The sequence below is a fragment of the Pseudopipra pipra genome, chromosome 6, assembly GCF_036250125.1.
Source record: "Pseudopipra pipra isolate bDixPip1 chromosome 6, bDixPip1.hap1, whole genome shotgun sequence".
NCBI lineage: Eukaryota > Metazoa > Chordata > Aves > Passeriformes > Pipridae > Pseudopipra > Pseudopipra pipra.
In genome coordinates this window covers 5,554,795-5,569,272 of record NC_087554.1, presented here as the reverse complement: position 1 = coordinate 5,569,272, position 14,478 = coordinate 5,554,795, and the positions used below count along the sequence as shown (strand labels likewise).

The window sequence follows — 14,478 nt, the reverse complement described above, 5'->3', positions numbered from 1 at the left end:
AATTCTCTGTTCTTTCAAACATCCTGTCCTTTGCCTTGTCTTGTACCATCTAAGCTATATCTCATGTGTTAGGATTTGTCACTTGCATGTAATAGGTAACATAACCATCTCTCTCTCTCTCCCTCCTGGCTGTGCTATATTACACAGGTGATAAAATGCTCAGCTGTCACACCATGCTAAAATACCTCGGTGGAACTTCCTTCAAAACCTGTGAGCATTTTACACAACATATTTCCTCACAGACAGAACACAGCCCCTTTAGAGCAAGACTTCTAAAGGCTGCCATTACAGTCAGACTTCATATATAACAAACAGCAGAGACAACTCGTGCACTCTATTTTTTGTTTACTTTATCATTTTATAAATGTAAGTGATATGAGCCCTTTGACAACAGGTAACATTCAGCACTTGCAAAGGTACCCATGTCAATAATAGTCTATAGTAACCGGTAGTAACCGGTACCTCCTATATAGTCCATAATCTGCAAGATGCTAAGTGTTGAGCTCTAATATCACCCCCTAAACAAGAGGCAAATTAAAAGAAATTAAAAAAAGAAAAATATCTCTGTTTTTCTATAACCAAACAATACTAGCAAATAGCCCTACTCAGGTTTATTGACCTAAGTGAAGTGTGAAGGAGAGACAACTGGCCTTGTTGTACTGTCCTTCACCCAGTTATGAAGAACCATGCCAACATTTTCTGGGGTTTTATTCTAAAAACCCAAATGGTTTTTAAATGGTCTCCAAATCGTCTTGGTCCCTGAGCCTATGCTCCATGCAACTACATCCTCTATTACCCACAGTATTTTCTGCATCCAGCTGGAACTAATCCTCAAAATTACAGGCTTTTGTTTAGACAAATATCTACAGAACAGAAATATAGAGGTTTGGGAAAAAAAAAAACCTAAAATGGATCTCATGCAGAGGACAAGCTACAGAATAGTCTATAATAGATTATACAAAAGCCAGCCAACTCTTATCTGGAGCAAAGGAAGACGGATCCTCCCCTCAGCAGAACAACCCGGACAAGATGATGATGGGAGGATAGGTTCTCACCTAAGTGATTTTTCATGGAGCCAGTGGGGTCCCTGTCATGTCATTTTTGGCACTGGGACTAGGCTGATAAGCACTGATGGTCCCACATGGTTATGCAGTACTAAACTTAACCTGACAAGGCTTATTAGCACTGGCTTTGAGCCTGACAGACCCAAGCTGTCTCTACTGCTCAGTTTGGGCCAATTTGTATGATGCTCTCCAACACTGTAGCAATGGGAACAAGGCAAGGAGGCCGGATCTGGCTCTGTGATGAGCTCACTAAGTCTTGGCAGTCACCAACTTAGGACTGTGCCACATGGAAGCAAATGCACTTTTTTTTCCCACACCTCCTTTAACAGACTTGGAAGACACAGACTTAGTCCACCTTTCTAAGCTGATACACCTGGCTGGGCGTGAGCTAATCCTTCACAGCTCAGCTCACCAGTGTCTGCTCAAGGCACTGTGAACCTATAAATGAGGTAACTGCCCACAGGGGAAGACAGCATGGAAGAAGGCTTCCCTCTGAGATCTGCTGGATTTCTATATAATTAGCAAAGTTAAATCTTCATTTATGATACCTTTTTTTTTTTTACCCCCCAAATCTGCCCATCTGTGGTGCTCACCTTACAGGTACTACAGTATGGATACGGAGACTTATAACTGAAAGATTGATTTGAAAAAATTAGACTGGTCATCGCCTGGTTGAGTGTCTGAATTGACTGGGTGGCCTTCCCTGTGTTACCTCTCTGAACCACACTTATCAGATACAAACACCAGTTCTCACACTCTACAGGACCTTGTAAGCCATATTAAGAGGAAAAGGCACTGAAAGGCCAAGGATGAAGGCTGCTGTATCTATACAAGTATTTGTCCTAGAACACAAGAGACCTGCCAAAGGTTCTTGCCTCAGCAGAATCAGAACAGAATCATGGAATGATAGAATGATATAGGTTGGAAGGGACCTTAAAGATCACCTAGTTCCATCTCCCACCACCATAGGCAGGGACACCTTCCACCAGACCAGGTTGCTCCAAGCCCCATCCAACCTGGCCTTGAACACTTCCAGGGATGGGGCAGCCACAGCTTCTCTGGGCAACAACAGTGTCTTTACTGTAAGATGATAAAGAGCTCCGTAAGCATGTGCACTTAATAAAAGCAAGCCATAAGCAAAATTCTCATTTTTCCCACATAGGGAAAACCGCTGGGGATGCCTTGCTATGACTATATCTCATGAGGACTCAGTCCCACCCACTGCACCCTCCTGACTGAGCAAGTGGAATAACTTCAGAGGAGACAGTGCAGAGCAAACATCTCTTCCCAGCAATCTTCAACATTCCTGACCCAGCACATGCCCCCTGCATGCCTCTGGTTATAACCTGATCCGGATTCCACAAGCAACCCACTGCATGCATCCCACTATCCAACAGAAAAACATTCTTTCTTCATTAACAATAAGGACTTCAAGTGACTTTTAGCAGCAACGTCCTGGAATTGTTTATAGACTCCAGTCCTGAATGAAATTCAGTTCTTATGACACACTTCTGGAACATTAAATTATAGTAATTGTCAAAATTTCCTCATTATTTATACTCTAGACAGCTGCTGTGGCTACAGCAAGAATAGCAACCAACCTCTTCAAAGCAGTAAGAAGTAGTAATGATAAATCTTTTTGATGGCTTTCCTTTTACAGAGCAGTCGCTCCATGGTTTAAACAAGATTGATAACTTCCAAGAAACAACAAAAAGCCAAAATAGAAGAGCAGAATTAAGTGTCATTTTGACTTAAGATGACAAACTCTCCTTAAATCTTTAATATTTCATTTAACTATGTGAGTGGTTGTGCTCACAATGCAGTTGTGGAGCTAGTTGGGAACAGAGTTATAAAAACAAAAGGCATTAGAAGCTTCACACATAGAACGGATATCCACGTGTCCCAAAGTAAGCATTTGGAGATTTTAGAATTTATGTTGTAAAATAACTTTTTTCTCAAAACACAAAAGGAAATTATCTTCTTTAAAGTACGGTGAATTTTAAATGCTGAACTCCTAGGATGCATGTAAAAAATCAGTTTCTTATTATTTGTGTTCTGCCTAAAACTTAAGGCTTCAGCAATACTCACAGCAGACATACTCCTGAGGTACCATATGCTTTTCATTTTCCTGCATTACTTTTTGGCTCTCCAATTTTGAATATTAGATACAAGTAAGACTCAAACTAACTTCCTATCTGTCAACAAGTTGCATCTTTAATTTCACTATTAGAATTTTTTTTATTTAGTGCATATTGATCACTAATTTTGTTTCATTTCAAAGGATACAGGAACTCTTAATCCAACTATAAATACCTAATTCTTCTTTCTCAATACTGCTGTCTATATAGAGGAACAAAGTTTTATGTTTATACATTCCTGTTTATATTTCAAAAATATAATACATTCCTGTAATATTTCAAAAATATAAAAGAGCAATGTAAGAATAATCTTGATTGTAAATATGTGACAAATTATAGGGCCTAATTCAACGGGGCAAAAACTGCCATATTAATGTTCTGCAGATTATACCTTTGGTCTCACTACTGTGAAAAATTAATTAAAAATTGTTATTAAAAGTCTCAAAGTCACACACTATCATTCAACCATGCACACACAAACAACAGACCATTTTATTTCTTACCATTTGAGACCTATTTTTTGGGCAGCCATTGATGTCTTCAATCTTTTCATTTGCTGAAAAGCAAAAAAGAGGCAATAAAGCAAAAAAACTAAAGCAAGGACATTTATTCCAGTGATTTCCGGAGTACTTGCTACCAGTTAAATAAAGGGGTTTCGGACTGTAGTTGTCCAGTCCAAGTGAATATGTGAAACACTGAGAGCCACCAAAAAGCAAAAAGCAGCTGGAGTTTCCTAGTGGGTCATGCCTCCAGAGACAGCTGGGGGCAGAAGCCAACTGGTCTGACAACATCTTGTACAGTGACAGGGAATTCTTTTAAACTACAAAACAGATTTAAACTCTGGAAGCTGAATCACTGCTGCGTGGAAAACTGAGCACTACATACATACATACATATATATATATGCTTGCATGTTAATTGGTTTGCTTGTAGGGTGAATATAGGTTTTAAATCCAGATAGGAAATTTATGATCCCTAACTCTAAGAATTTTATTATTTTTCTTTTTTTAAAGCACAAATCATGAAAGAACTTTTCAAGCTTCTTGGCCATGGTTTACATGCAACCCTATCTGCAGAAAAATACAGTTTCCACCTTTAAAGACACAAGTGAAACAATGAAATCCCTGAGGAGGTGAATGTTTGCCTCAGAGTCTTCATTTGCTCAGTTTTACCTTTCAGGCTTAAACCCTGAAATTATTTCAGTGCTAGTCTGAAGAACCAGTTATAACCAAAGTTCAGCTTCCCAAAGTTCAGTTTCCCACATTTCTTTCACTGTAATAAAGACAGGTGTTCACATCCCATTTGATTCATATATTAAAACCTATATTTTCTACCACTCCCATATATTCCCAGGACAGCAGACAGAACTCCATCTCATTTCATGACTTTCTTCAGCTAAGAGGATCAAATTTCGCACCGTATTCCAATAGCAGTCATAGCAATGACAAACAAGGTAGCAACACAACTTCACTCTTGCATAGTAGGTCCTTTTTAACACATCCATGTCACAGTACACCTTTATCCCACACCAATGCCTTTAAGAATTTATGCCAATCTGAAAAAGACTGCAGCTAAATTCACTGTATGGTCCCCAGAGTAGTCTGTCAACCCTTACACACCAAGAGCATACATTGCTTTCAGGAATTCCATCTGGGATTTGGTCATTCAGAAACAAAGACAAACTTGTTAAATCCCATTTTCCAAGTCCTGTGCATCCATCTTGGAATATTTACAATCTCTCAGTTCAGCATCATGCAATATCTCTACCAACTACATTTATAATAGCTTGAAAAATTTATAGCTATATTCCTAAAAATTGGCACCATGCATAATTATTCCTTGAAAGAAAACCAATGAACTTTTGAATGAGCTTTCTCTTGTTTGGGACAAGCATACAGATATTCCTCTAATAACCCAGGTCAGACCCAGTATATCTGCATTCATGAATTTAAATACAGCTACTATGTTTATATGGCATTACTAAGGCACATATTACTTACACATTCTTTTATAGACTCATGAATTTTAAACTGAAATAACCCAGAATGCTGGGAATGCATTTAATTGACTTGCAAATTAGAAAAAAACTGTCATCATGCTTCTATATTATCATTAGCAGTTTTGAAGATTATCTCTGAAGTCAAATGCAGTGATGTTTGGTTTCACCTCTTTATAGATTTGCCCCTCATTTGGATGCTTTGGTAAAAGAACAACCTAGTTGCTATCAATTTTAAAGTTCCTTTTTCCTAAATGCAGCTATTTCACTTCAGAAAGGCAAGCACAAAGGACTGCCATCATTGTCTTTATGTAACCATTAACTCTCATAGTCTTCTTCTTACATCTGGGACATAAATCTCAGATGATGACTCAAGAAAAACTGTATCACTAATAAGTAAACCTGAATTAATTTCAACAACTTTGGATAATCTCCAGATACTCGAAGCACATACAAAAGGAGGAAGGATCTTCATGGCTGCTTTTACACATAGCACACCCTAATACAAAAAAAAACCAAACCTCCTGCACTACATATAGAGGCTTTCCTACTATACAGTTAGAAAAAAAGCTTGGATTTTCCAGGCTACAGATAAAGCTGCTTCTGGGTGTGAAAGTTCTCGCCATCTTTGTGACAATGAGATGCAGCTGCATAAGGCCATACACAGCAGAAACAAATTACTTTTCTTCACTGATAATTCCGAGGATTAAACTGAGAATGTTTAAATATGACCTTTCTTTCATATGGGAAAACATTCTGTGAAAAAGAAATCCTTCCTCTTGTACTTTAACTTCTGACACCTTGCAGACCTTATCTTAAATATTAGCCAAAAGGCAGCTCTTAAAATGACCAGGGGAAAAAAAAAAAACCAAAAGTTATCAAAAGAATAATTGTTTCTGTGTATTTTAGAGGGAATAATTTGAATTTCATAAGAGTTTTCACAAGTCAATACTCGAACAGCTACATTTGGTAAGTTCACATTCTGATGGTTGTAGTCTTGCACACGTGTTCTCATGCAGAAGTTTCCCATAACAGTGTTAAGACAGGGGAGCCAGATAGGCATGAAAGCAATCAACACCTAACTGCTCCTGGGTTTCTCTCCTATCAAAGGAAACAGACTGAGGATGAAGCACTGTTCACAGAGAATACCTGTCAACACCCAATCAATTAATTTATGGCCTGTTTATACCTCTGTACCTGCACGGCAGGTACATGCTACTGAGATATAATGTTGCTCTACACAGAGAGAAAGTTCTTTTAACATGTTCCAGTAAAGTCACTGGAAGATGCTTCCCAATGCCATCCCAGAACAGGGCTTGTGGATTTGTACCTTAAATCAAGGAACCACCTCGTTTACAGCATCTCAACCACACATAAATATGCATGCTCTGATGTGTTAGTTCACTGCTGGCTTCTTAATTTGCATCTCAAATCTGTTAGTTTTCTCCTAACAATAGTTGTCCTAATTCCCATTAGCAGGCTTTCTGATTCCATCCATCTCCATCGGCCCATGTATGTGTTTTGTTGCATCCCAAGTACCAGACGGATGAGCCTCTGAAGGAACTAATGAAGGATCCAGGCCCAAGGGAAGAGGGACAATATGTAGCTTTACATGGAGAAAATGGCCTGGAACTTTCATTATCTACAAACATTAGTGCAAACTAAGAGAACTTTAGACAACTGAGTGTGCAGCTGAGATTTCTCCTAATGACAAATGATCTTCCTCATCTGAAAACTAGTCAGGAAAGATTTCTTTTTCTGTCACATAAAAGTTGTGCTTCTTCTCCTTTCTCAGCTGCATACATGGATTTTCCAATTCCAGTTGGAGACAGAAGGTTCAACACAGGAGGCCTGTATCACTGGGAATTATATTCAGGCCAGTACCCAAAAGGTATTAGAAATAGAGATAGTGAAGGCTAACAGCATCCTAGCAGAAAAAAAATCCCTCATGAGTTGTTTTTTTAACATTCAGCCATGTGGAGTAATATTGCTGTGTCAGGAGATCTTATCATCAACATCCAATATTTTTCCACTATACTTTAAGACATAGCTTTTTCAAATTAATTAGCAAAGTCTCTGTAGGAAAATTATCTACATTATCTACATCCATGTAGTTGGATCGATTTCCCCCCAACACTGTGTTTATGTAGAAGATAAAGATGCTGATTGTCTGAGTGAGCTGCTGGATACCTGGTAAAAACACAAAGTCACTCACCTACAACCTGGATTATTTCAGCTAACAGGACTCCATCAGTCACATCTTGCTGTAAATCCTTTATCAATCTCTTGTGACCAGATTTTGCCAGATAATGATTAGCCCAATCCGTATAAATCTGTTAGGAGAAAGATAAACAAAAACAAACTATTACTCATAACACAACCTTAAAAATGAGAGTTCTTTGTTTCTCTCAGTATGCAAAAGGCTGATGTAACATCACTGCTTTTTTTCCTCTTTGAGACAAGTCAACAGCATTAAAATTCAAGGCATTGTGCAGATCAAGTGTTCAGCTCACTGTAGTATGGATTTTCCTATTCAGCAATCTGACATCAAAGCTCATGGAAGATGATGGGAAACTCCTGAATGTGTTACAGCTTGAATGGATCATCAGGAGGTAAACGAAATATTCAACAGCTGCAGCGACTCTGTAGAAGACATTTCAATTTCCACCCAAGTGTTTTTTGCATTTTCCCTTTGACATTTTTTCTTGATAGCTGATATTGAGGAAGTTTAAAGATTTTTTCCCCAAAAACACTCCTAGAATATATTAGCTATATAGCAATTTCATTGTGAGGAAACTCCTTCGTTAATATTACCAAAGAAACCTTTCAAGGCCCTAAAAATCCACCAGTTCTAATGAATTCCATCTCATAGGTTGAACAGGCCTATTAAATTGCTTTTAATCTCTTATGTAAACTTCTAACTGTTGGGATTTATTTCAAAATGTATTATCTGAAAATTAAGCACACAAAGCAATGAAAAAGCTCTCTAATTTGCACTAAGTATTGCTCATCACATGCTAGCACAACTTATTCAACATCACCAGGAAACTTATAAAACTTTTCATGCTAGGTAAACGAAAAGAAGCTAAATCACTTGATTAGGAATTTCTCCTTATGAATTGAGTAATGTTTCCTGTTCTTCATATAGGACAAATATAAAATTTAAGACTTTTTTATGTGACCTACTTACATTCCAAAGAAACAAGGTAAACACAATTAAATATCAGCATTTTACCTTTCAAATACCTAAATATTAAGGTTCACCCCTACTCTGAAGAAATACATTCATCCCAATTTGATCTATCAGTAAGCAGGTGTAGATACCATGTGCTTTCTTAGAGCATTACCTATCCCAACACTCCAGAGACCCTATAAACCACTATGCTGATGACATATGTCTCACACCAGTGTGTGAGTCACTGGCCTGGAGGGAAATGTCCACACAACAGTATTCAGTCCCCAGAAGCCCAGGGAAAGCCCTCCCTGTGCACTGCCCAGGAACTACTGTTTTCCTTCACTACTACTGATGGAAACAAAAGAGCACAAGGAAAAGGGCCTGAACCCTCAGGTCTGTGATCACTAGGCTTTGAAGAGTTCTATCCCAAGCCTTTAAGGAAGTAGATGGAAATGATGGCTACTACACTCAGATTCTGTCTGCTGGCAAAACACTGTTGAAACAAAACATGGGTTCACAGTCACTCCCCTTCCATCATGCCACTCCTGAGCTGTGCAACTCTCCATATCACCGAATCACAGAATGGTTTGGGTTAGAAGGGATCTTAAAGATCATCCAAGTTCCAACTCCCTGCTATGGGCGGGGGGGTGGGGGGGCACCTTCCACTAAGTCAGGTTGCTCCAAGTCCCATCCAACCTCACCTTGAACACTTCCACGGATGGGGCAGCCACAGCTTCTCTGGGCAACCTGTGCCAGGGCCTCACCACCCTCGCAGGAAAGAATTTCTTCCCAATTTCTAATTTAACTTGCCCTCTTTTCAGTTTAAAGCCATTCCCCCTTATCCTATCACTCCAGGCCCTTGTCCAAAATTCCTCTCCAGAACAACCCCAACTTTAGGAGAGGTGCTCCAGCTCTCTGATCATCTTTCATGGACCTCCTCTTGCACTCACTCCAGTAGGTCCACATCCTTCTTGTGCTGGCGGCCCCAGAGCTGATCAATGCAGATCCCCTAAATTACTGACCGATATGGCTGAGCACAGCCACAGCTACTAATTTCAGGAGCATCTTAAGCCTTGCTTTTTCAATGTGATGGTCATGTTCTCCTTCATGGGAGTTAAAAGCCAACTGCCGAAACTAAGGGTGAAGTATTTGTCATGAGATGGAGGAACCTGGATATAATAAAGAATTGTAATTTCACACTCCTCTTTCTGATTCAATGTTAATATGATAAAATGAACAGCAGAGATTTTGACCAGTTTTTGGTTATAAAGTCTTCATTTGTGTTTTGTTGTTTTTGTTTGTTGTTTTTTTTTTTTTTTAAACCTGTGAAACACTACTGGTAGCAGCCATGAACAAATCACTTAACATCTGAAACATATGTCCCTCTTTTCCACCATTCATCCTTTACTTTCCTCTTCAGAGCAGCGGGATGTGCATTTCAATGCCAACAGCATCATGGACTTAACCAGAAAAACACAATGGAACACCTCTGATAAAAACAGGGCTGAAAGACACCTTAATGAAATAAAGGCTGAGTACATGAGTGAATTCCCCAGCTGACCAATAAAAGAAAAGGGGCAAGAAACCCTCACTGCACAAATGAGACATTGTGTTCCTTAGCCCCTTTTACAAGAAAACATTTTCCATAACAGGAAGATACTTTAAAAGATCCAATGACTTCAAGGAACTAGGATTGACTTAACCTACTTTTCTGCCACATGGTTTTAGCTTTCTTATCTACAAGTAAAGACATACAAGGAAACACGTTGGAAACTACTTACTTTGCAAGTGCAAGGTCCACACACACCCCTACACCGTTCCTGCAATTTAGCTGACAAGCAACTTATCAAACACAATAACCACGTTTCCTTTAATGAGAGAGCTGCAATGAATGTCCTAATTTAACACAGAATGACTTCCAGCAAATTTAAGATTATACTTTGATGCATCAGTTCCATCCTGGATCATTCCCATGATGCAGATCATCATGCAGTCAGACAAATCCTTGGATCAGACCCAGAGTTAAAACAGCAGCAGACCCCTCCTGGCAGAGCCTGAAATCACAGCAACGGCAAGACCTTGAGAGCTGGTTAGGATTGATTTTTAGGTCAAATAACAACGTGAGAATGTATGGCTGGCAGTGCAAAACTGCTATCCCATACTTGTCTTTACTGCCCTAATTCCTATTACATCCAGGAACATCAGAACTTAGATTCATACCCCGTAAATAAACGCTGCATCGAAGAAATCCCTAACTCCCTTAAATGCTCCCGGTAAAGGAGACAACCTGAAAGAAACCAAATACCCACTGTCTGATTCACTGTCTATGATAACACAAAGAAACTCCCTCTAATGCTAAATTATTCTTGTAAACCCCACTTTGGTGCTGAAGTCAGTCTGTGTTTGATATCTGAACTACAAGCAGAGCTTTTATGTTTATTATAAAATATTCCATTAAATGCACACCAGTACAGAGGAAATATTTGTTTCTGGGGTATTTAAGGGTGTGGAATATTATTTCACTCCACTAGTTGATTAGAAAAGCCTTTTGCAGGAAAATACAGACATAATAAATCTGTCCTTCTCTTAAAAGTGTTATTATACAACATTATTTTGCAACATGCATTAACATGCAAATTATTACTGTTTTTTAACTGACTGGGCTATATATTTACAAGCTCTATCCAGGTTTATTGCAATAGCTCTTTGAGGTCACTGCTGATTTTTACAGCATATATTACGCTAATCATGGAAACTTTCCAGGATGTTTTCAAAACCTGTTTGTTGCAAGTCTTTGTAATGTACTACACAAATACGATTCCTAATGTTTCTTTTCCTTTTCCATACAAACAAGTGAAAAAATATAAATACAATGGCTGCTATTTCTAGACACATAAAATATGTTTCAAAGCACACAGTGTTTTCAAATGTTCAAAACCAGGCAAATAAATGGGAAAACAATAATAAAAGAAGTAGGAAATCACTGCTGAGAAACTTTCCATTTTCCTATCTCTGCACATGAATTCTGAGTGTTCCTCAGGTATTTTCAGCAAATGAGCTACAAAATCACATTTGAATATTCACATGAAAATTACCCGAACAGTTGTCTAATTAAAAAACATAAAAATCTTGTGATATGAAATATTTGATCCAAGAGATATTGCCTTATTATATACACCAGTATGGGCTTTTAAAACTTTTCAGTGATTTTACACAGTATGAAAATCACTCAAAGCAGCTTCATTATTTTAGTTACAAAAATCAAGTGAACATCATGATTTGGGCATTAATCACTATAAGCAGGTCTTTGTGTCCAAGTCAGTTTAATGTTTAACTTGGAATTAAGTTCTAGCTTTTTTTAAAGGTGTTTGGTAGCTTTTTTTCTCTCTTAGGAATCCAGTTATCTGGGAACAAAAATAAATGTGAAAGACTTCTTTCTTTTCCCTTCAATCCATCAGATTTGAATTAAGAATGTTACGGTTAAGCATTGATTTTGGAAATATTCAGTACATTATGAGTCAGAGCTAAAAAACTAGTGAAAAAAGTAGTACGGTTTTAAACAAACAAAAAAAATCCAAATTCAAAAGCTTTTGAAAGCTGTCTGTAAAGAAAAAGACCTGAACGCTGTCTTCCATCAATAAGTTTGAAGAATTTTGAAATTTAGTTGGGTTTCTCCTTGCTTCTCTCTCCTTAGCCTCATACCCGCTTGTTTTAAAGCATGTTTCAGATAAGAGAGAAATTTTGCTTTCCAGTTAAGAGATCCCTGAAATTTCCTGGCACTTCAAGCCTCATGTAACATTTCTGGCTGCACTGAGAGAGCACATCCACCACAGCCAAGCTCACCTCAGACCACCTGCCCTGTATCTGAACACTGAACCAGTACAAAAGGTGCCTTTTGCAGAACTGGTTGTTTGTTCAAGCCCACACAGCCCCCACTAAGCACTCAGGGAAGGCCGAGGAACAAAGCTGACTAGCAAAAAGCAAAAACTCTGAAGCTTCTGTCCACTTTAAAATAATTCATACATGTTTTCTTAGCCTTGGAAAAAAAAAATCAAGCAGAAAGCTAAATAAACTAGAGCTTGCCTAGCCAGCTATAATGGCCTGAAGTTGGCATCTCAAACCACAGTATTCCTCTCTTCATATACCATTTGGAGGCAGCCAGACTGATACCTGGGTGGTTCTTCTTGATCTGCTGGTAGGTAAGGCCAAACACAGCATCTGTAAGATTATATACCTCTGTTCCCACAGCCAGTCATACCCAGGATACAGAGCATGGATAACTCACGAGAGCAATGAATCCAGGAAAATCCTTTAGAGACATTAGAGGAGACCCAGTATATCCATGGGGCTGCAATTAGGTTAGGGTGTCAGGTATTATCATGTACTCCAGAGTCTCCTTTAAATGGAATGCAGTCCTACATGGGAAGGCAAGAACTACCCAATATTTTTGCCTCTGCATTGGTATTCTGAATTATGCTCATGAAAAGGAAAGGGTTCATATGAATCTACTTGAAAAGAATGTCTCTTTTCTATGCAACTAAGTAGAAAATATGCCTGAATCTTTTCCTTGTTACTCATTTCCACACACACACACAAATCTAATTATAATAAACGCCCAAGTAAATTTTCAAACCTTTCTTTCCTTCTCTTTACCACGTCAGTTCCTTACTAATCAGACTGCAATTGTTTTCTTCCAATAATTATCATGAATCAGGCTCTCGTGAACTTGGTAACAGCTGAAGAATATCTTTTTGACATCATGTAGCATAATTAGAGCAGAGCAAGGCTTTTTCCATGACTGAATAGCAGGGTTAGCCATATTGACGAACTCCCATTCCAGAACACCCACTACAATGCAATGCCCATGTTGCTGCTAACCAAATCACTCTGCCCACTGAAGTTCACAGGGAGCGAAAAAACCAAAACACTCCAAACCCTAAAAATAGACACAACATATTGAGATGATACTAATGGGAATGCCTGCAGTCGTGACAATGTCATGGGGGCAGAAGCCCATCAGATGCTGCCCCATGTAACAGGGCTTACACATGTAGAGTCTCGAAATCCCAATTTCTGACTGGTAACACTGATTGCAGTCTCATGCTGATCCATGCTACAGTCCAACACAATGATCTCATTAACAGATATCACACTGTAAAGCCCAGAGCTAAATAGCTAAAGCCAAAGGTTTAGCTGAAAACCTCAATCCCTCTGAAGCACCTCTGGCTCCAAGGGGGCACAGTATGGATAAAGGCTATTTTGAAAGTGCATAGAGATTATGTCCCTGACAATAATATGGCTGGTATATTGCTGAGTTACTGGCAAAAGGACAATGAAGAAGCACATGGTAAAAAAAAAAAAGTGAAACCCCAAGTTTTACAGCATTTGTCACAGAACCCTTTTCAGGTCTTACAATGTGTGGCCCCCACGTTTCTTAAATCCTGTAGAAATCCAGATCTGTACATCTGTACCATGACACAAATCCCAGTAAAAGGTTAGTGTTGACTCTTCTAGAATGAATGAAGCTTTGCATTGCTATCCAAAAGACTATTGCATGGGTTTTTTTCCTCAATGTAAGTTCTTGCAAGACAAAAAACCAAAGGGCTTAAAAAGCAGGACATAAGATAGATGATGTGTGCCCACATCTCTCTGTGACAAAATAAGGGCGTTAGTGGGCTTTGAGGAAGGAGTTCTGTCTACTCCTTTTCTTTAAGGATATAGCCAAGGGTATGTGGACATGAAGGATATGAAGCAAGAATCCACTGTCCTTACGAATGCCTATGAGTCCCCAGTGATCCCAGCTCAGAGGGAGAGGTGGACACATGAGGTAAGGCAGTGAATAGCTTCTCCTCTCTGCTCTGAGACACTGGAAACATCCGGAAAGCCAGGATGGGAGACTGGAGATTAGTCTACTCCATCCTACCAGTACCTTGGCATCAATACCAGCTAAAAAAAGGGAGGAAATCACCAGAAACTTCAAGTCTGAGGTGATGATGGGCTGAACTGCAGGTGGACTCCTTCCAGTAGGCAGGTGAGACAGAAAAGTGACCTTCCTGGAAGGAATCCATACAGCAGGTCAGGTCAGATTGGGCTTTGAGCAGAGTG

General features: G+C 39.0%; 1 protein-coding gene across 1 annotated transcript in view; it reads right to left on the bottom strand.

Annotated features, from left to right (window-relative positions):
* Positions 1–14,478, bottom strand: part of NAV2 (neuron navigator 2) — a 210,795-nt gene that overhangs the window by 146,920 nt on the left and 49,397 nt on the right. The window contains 2 exon segments of the mRNA XM_064657171.1: positions 3,706–3,758; positions 7,414–7,531. Coding sequence (XP_064513241.1) covers positions 3,706–3,758; positions 7,414–7,531 — 171 coding nt within the window.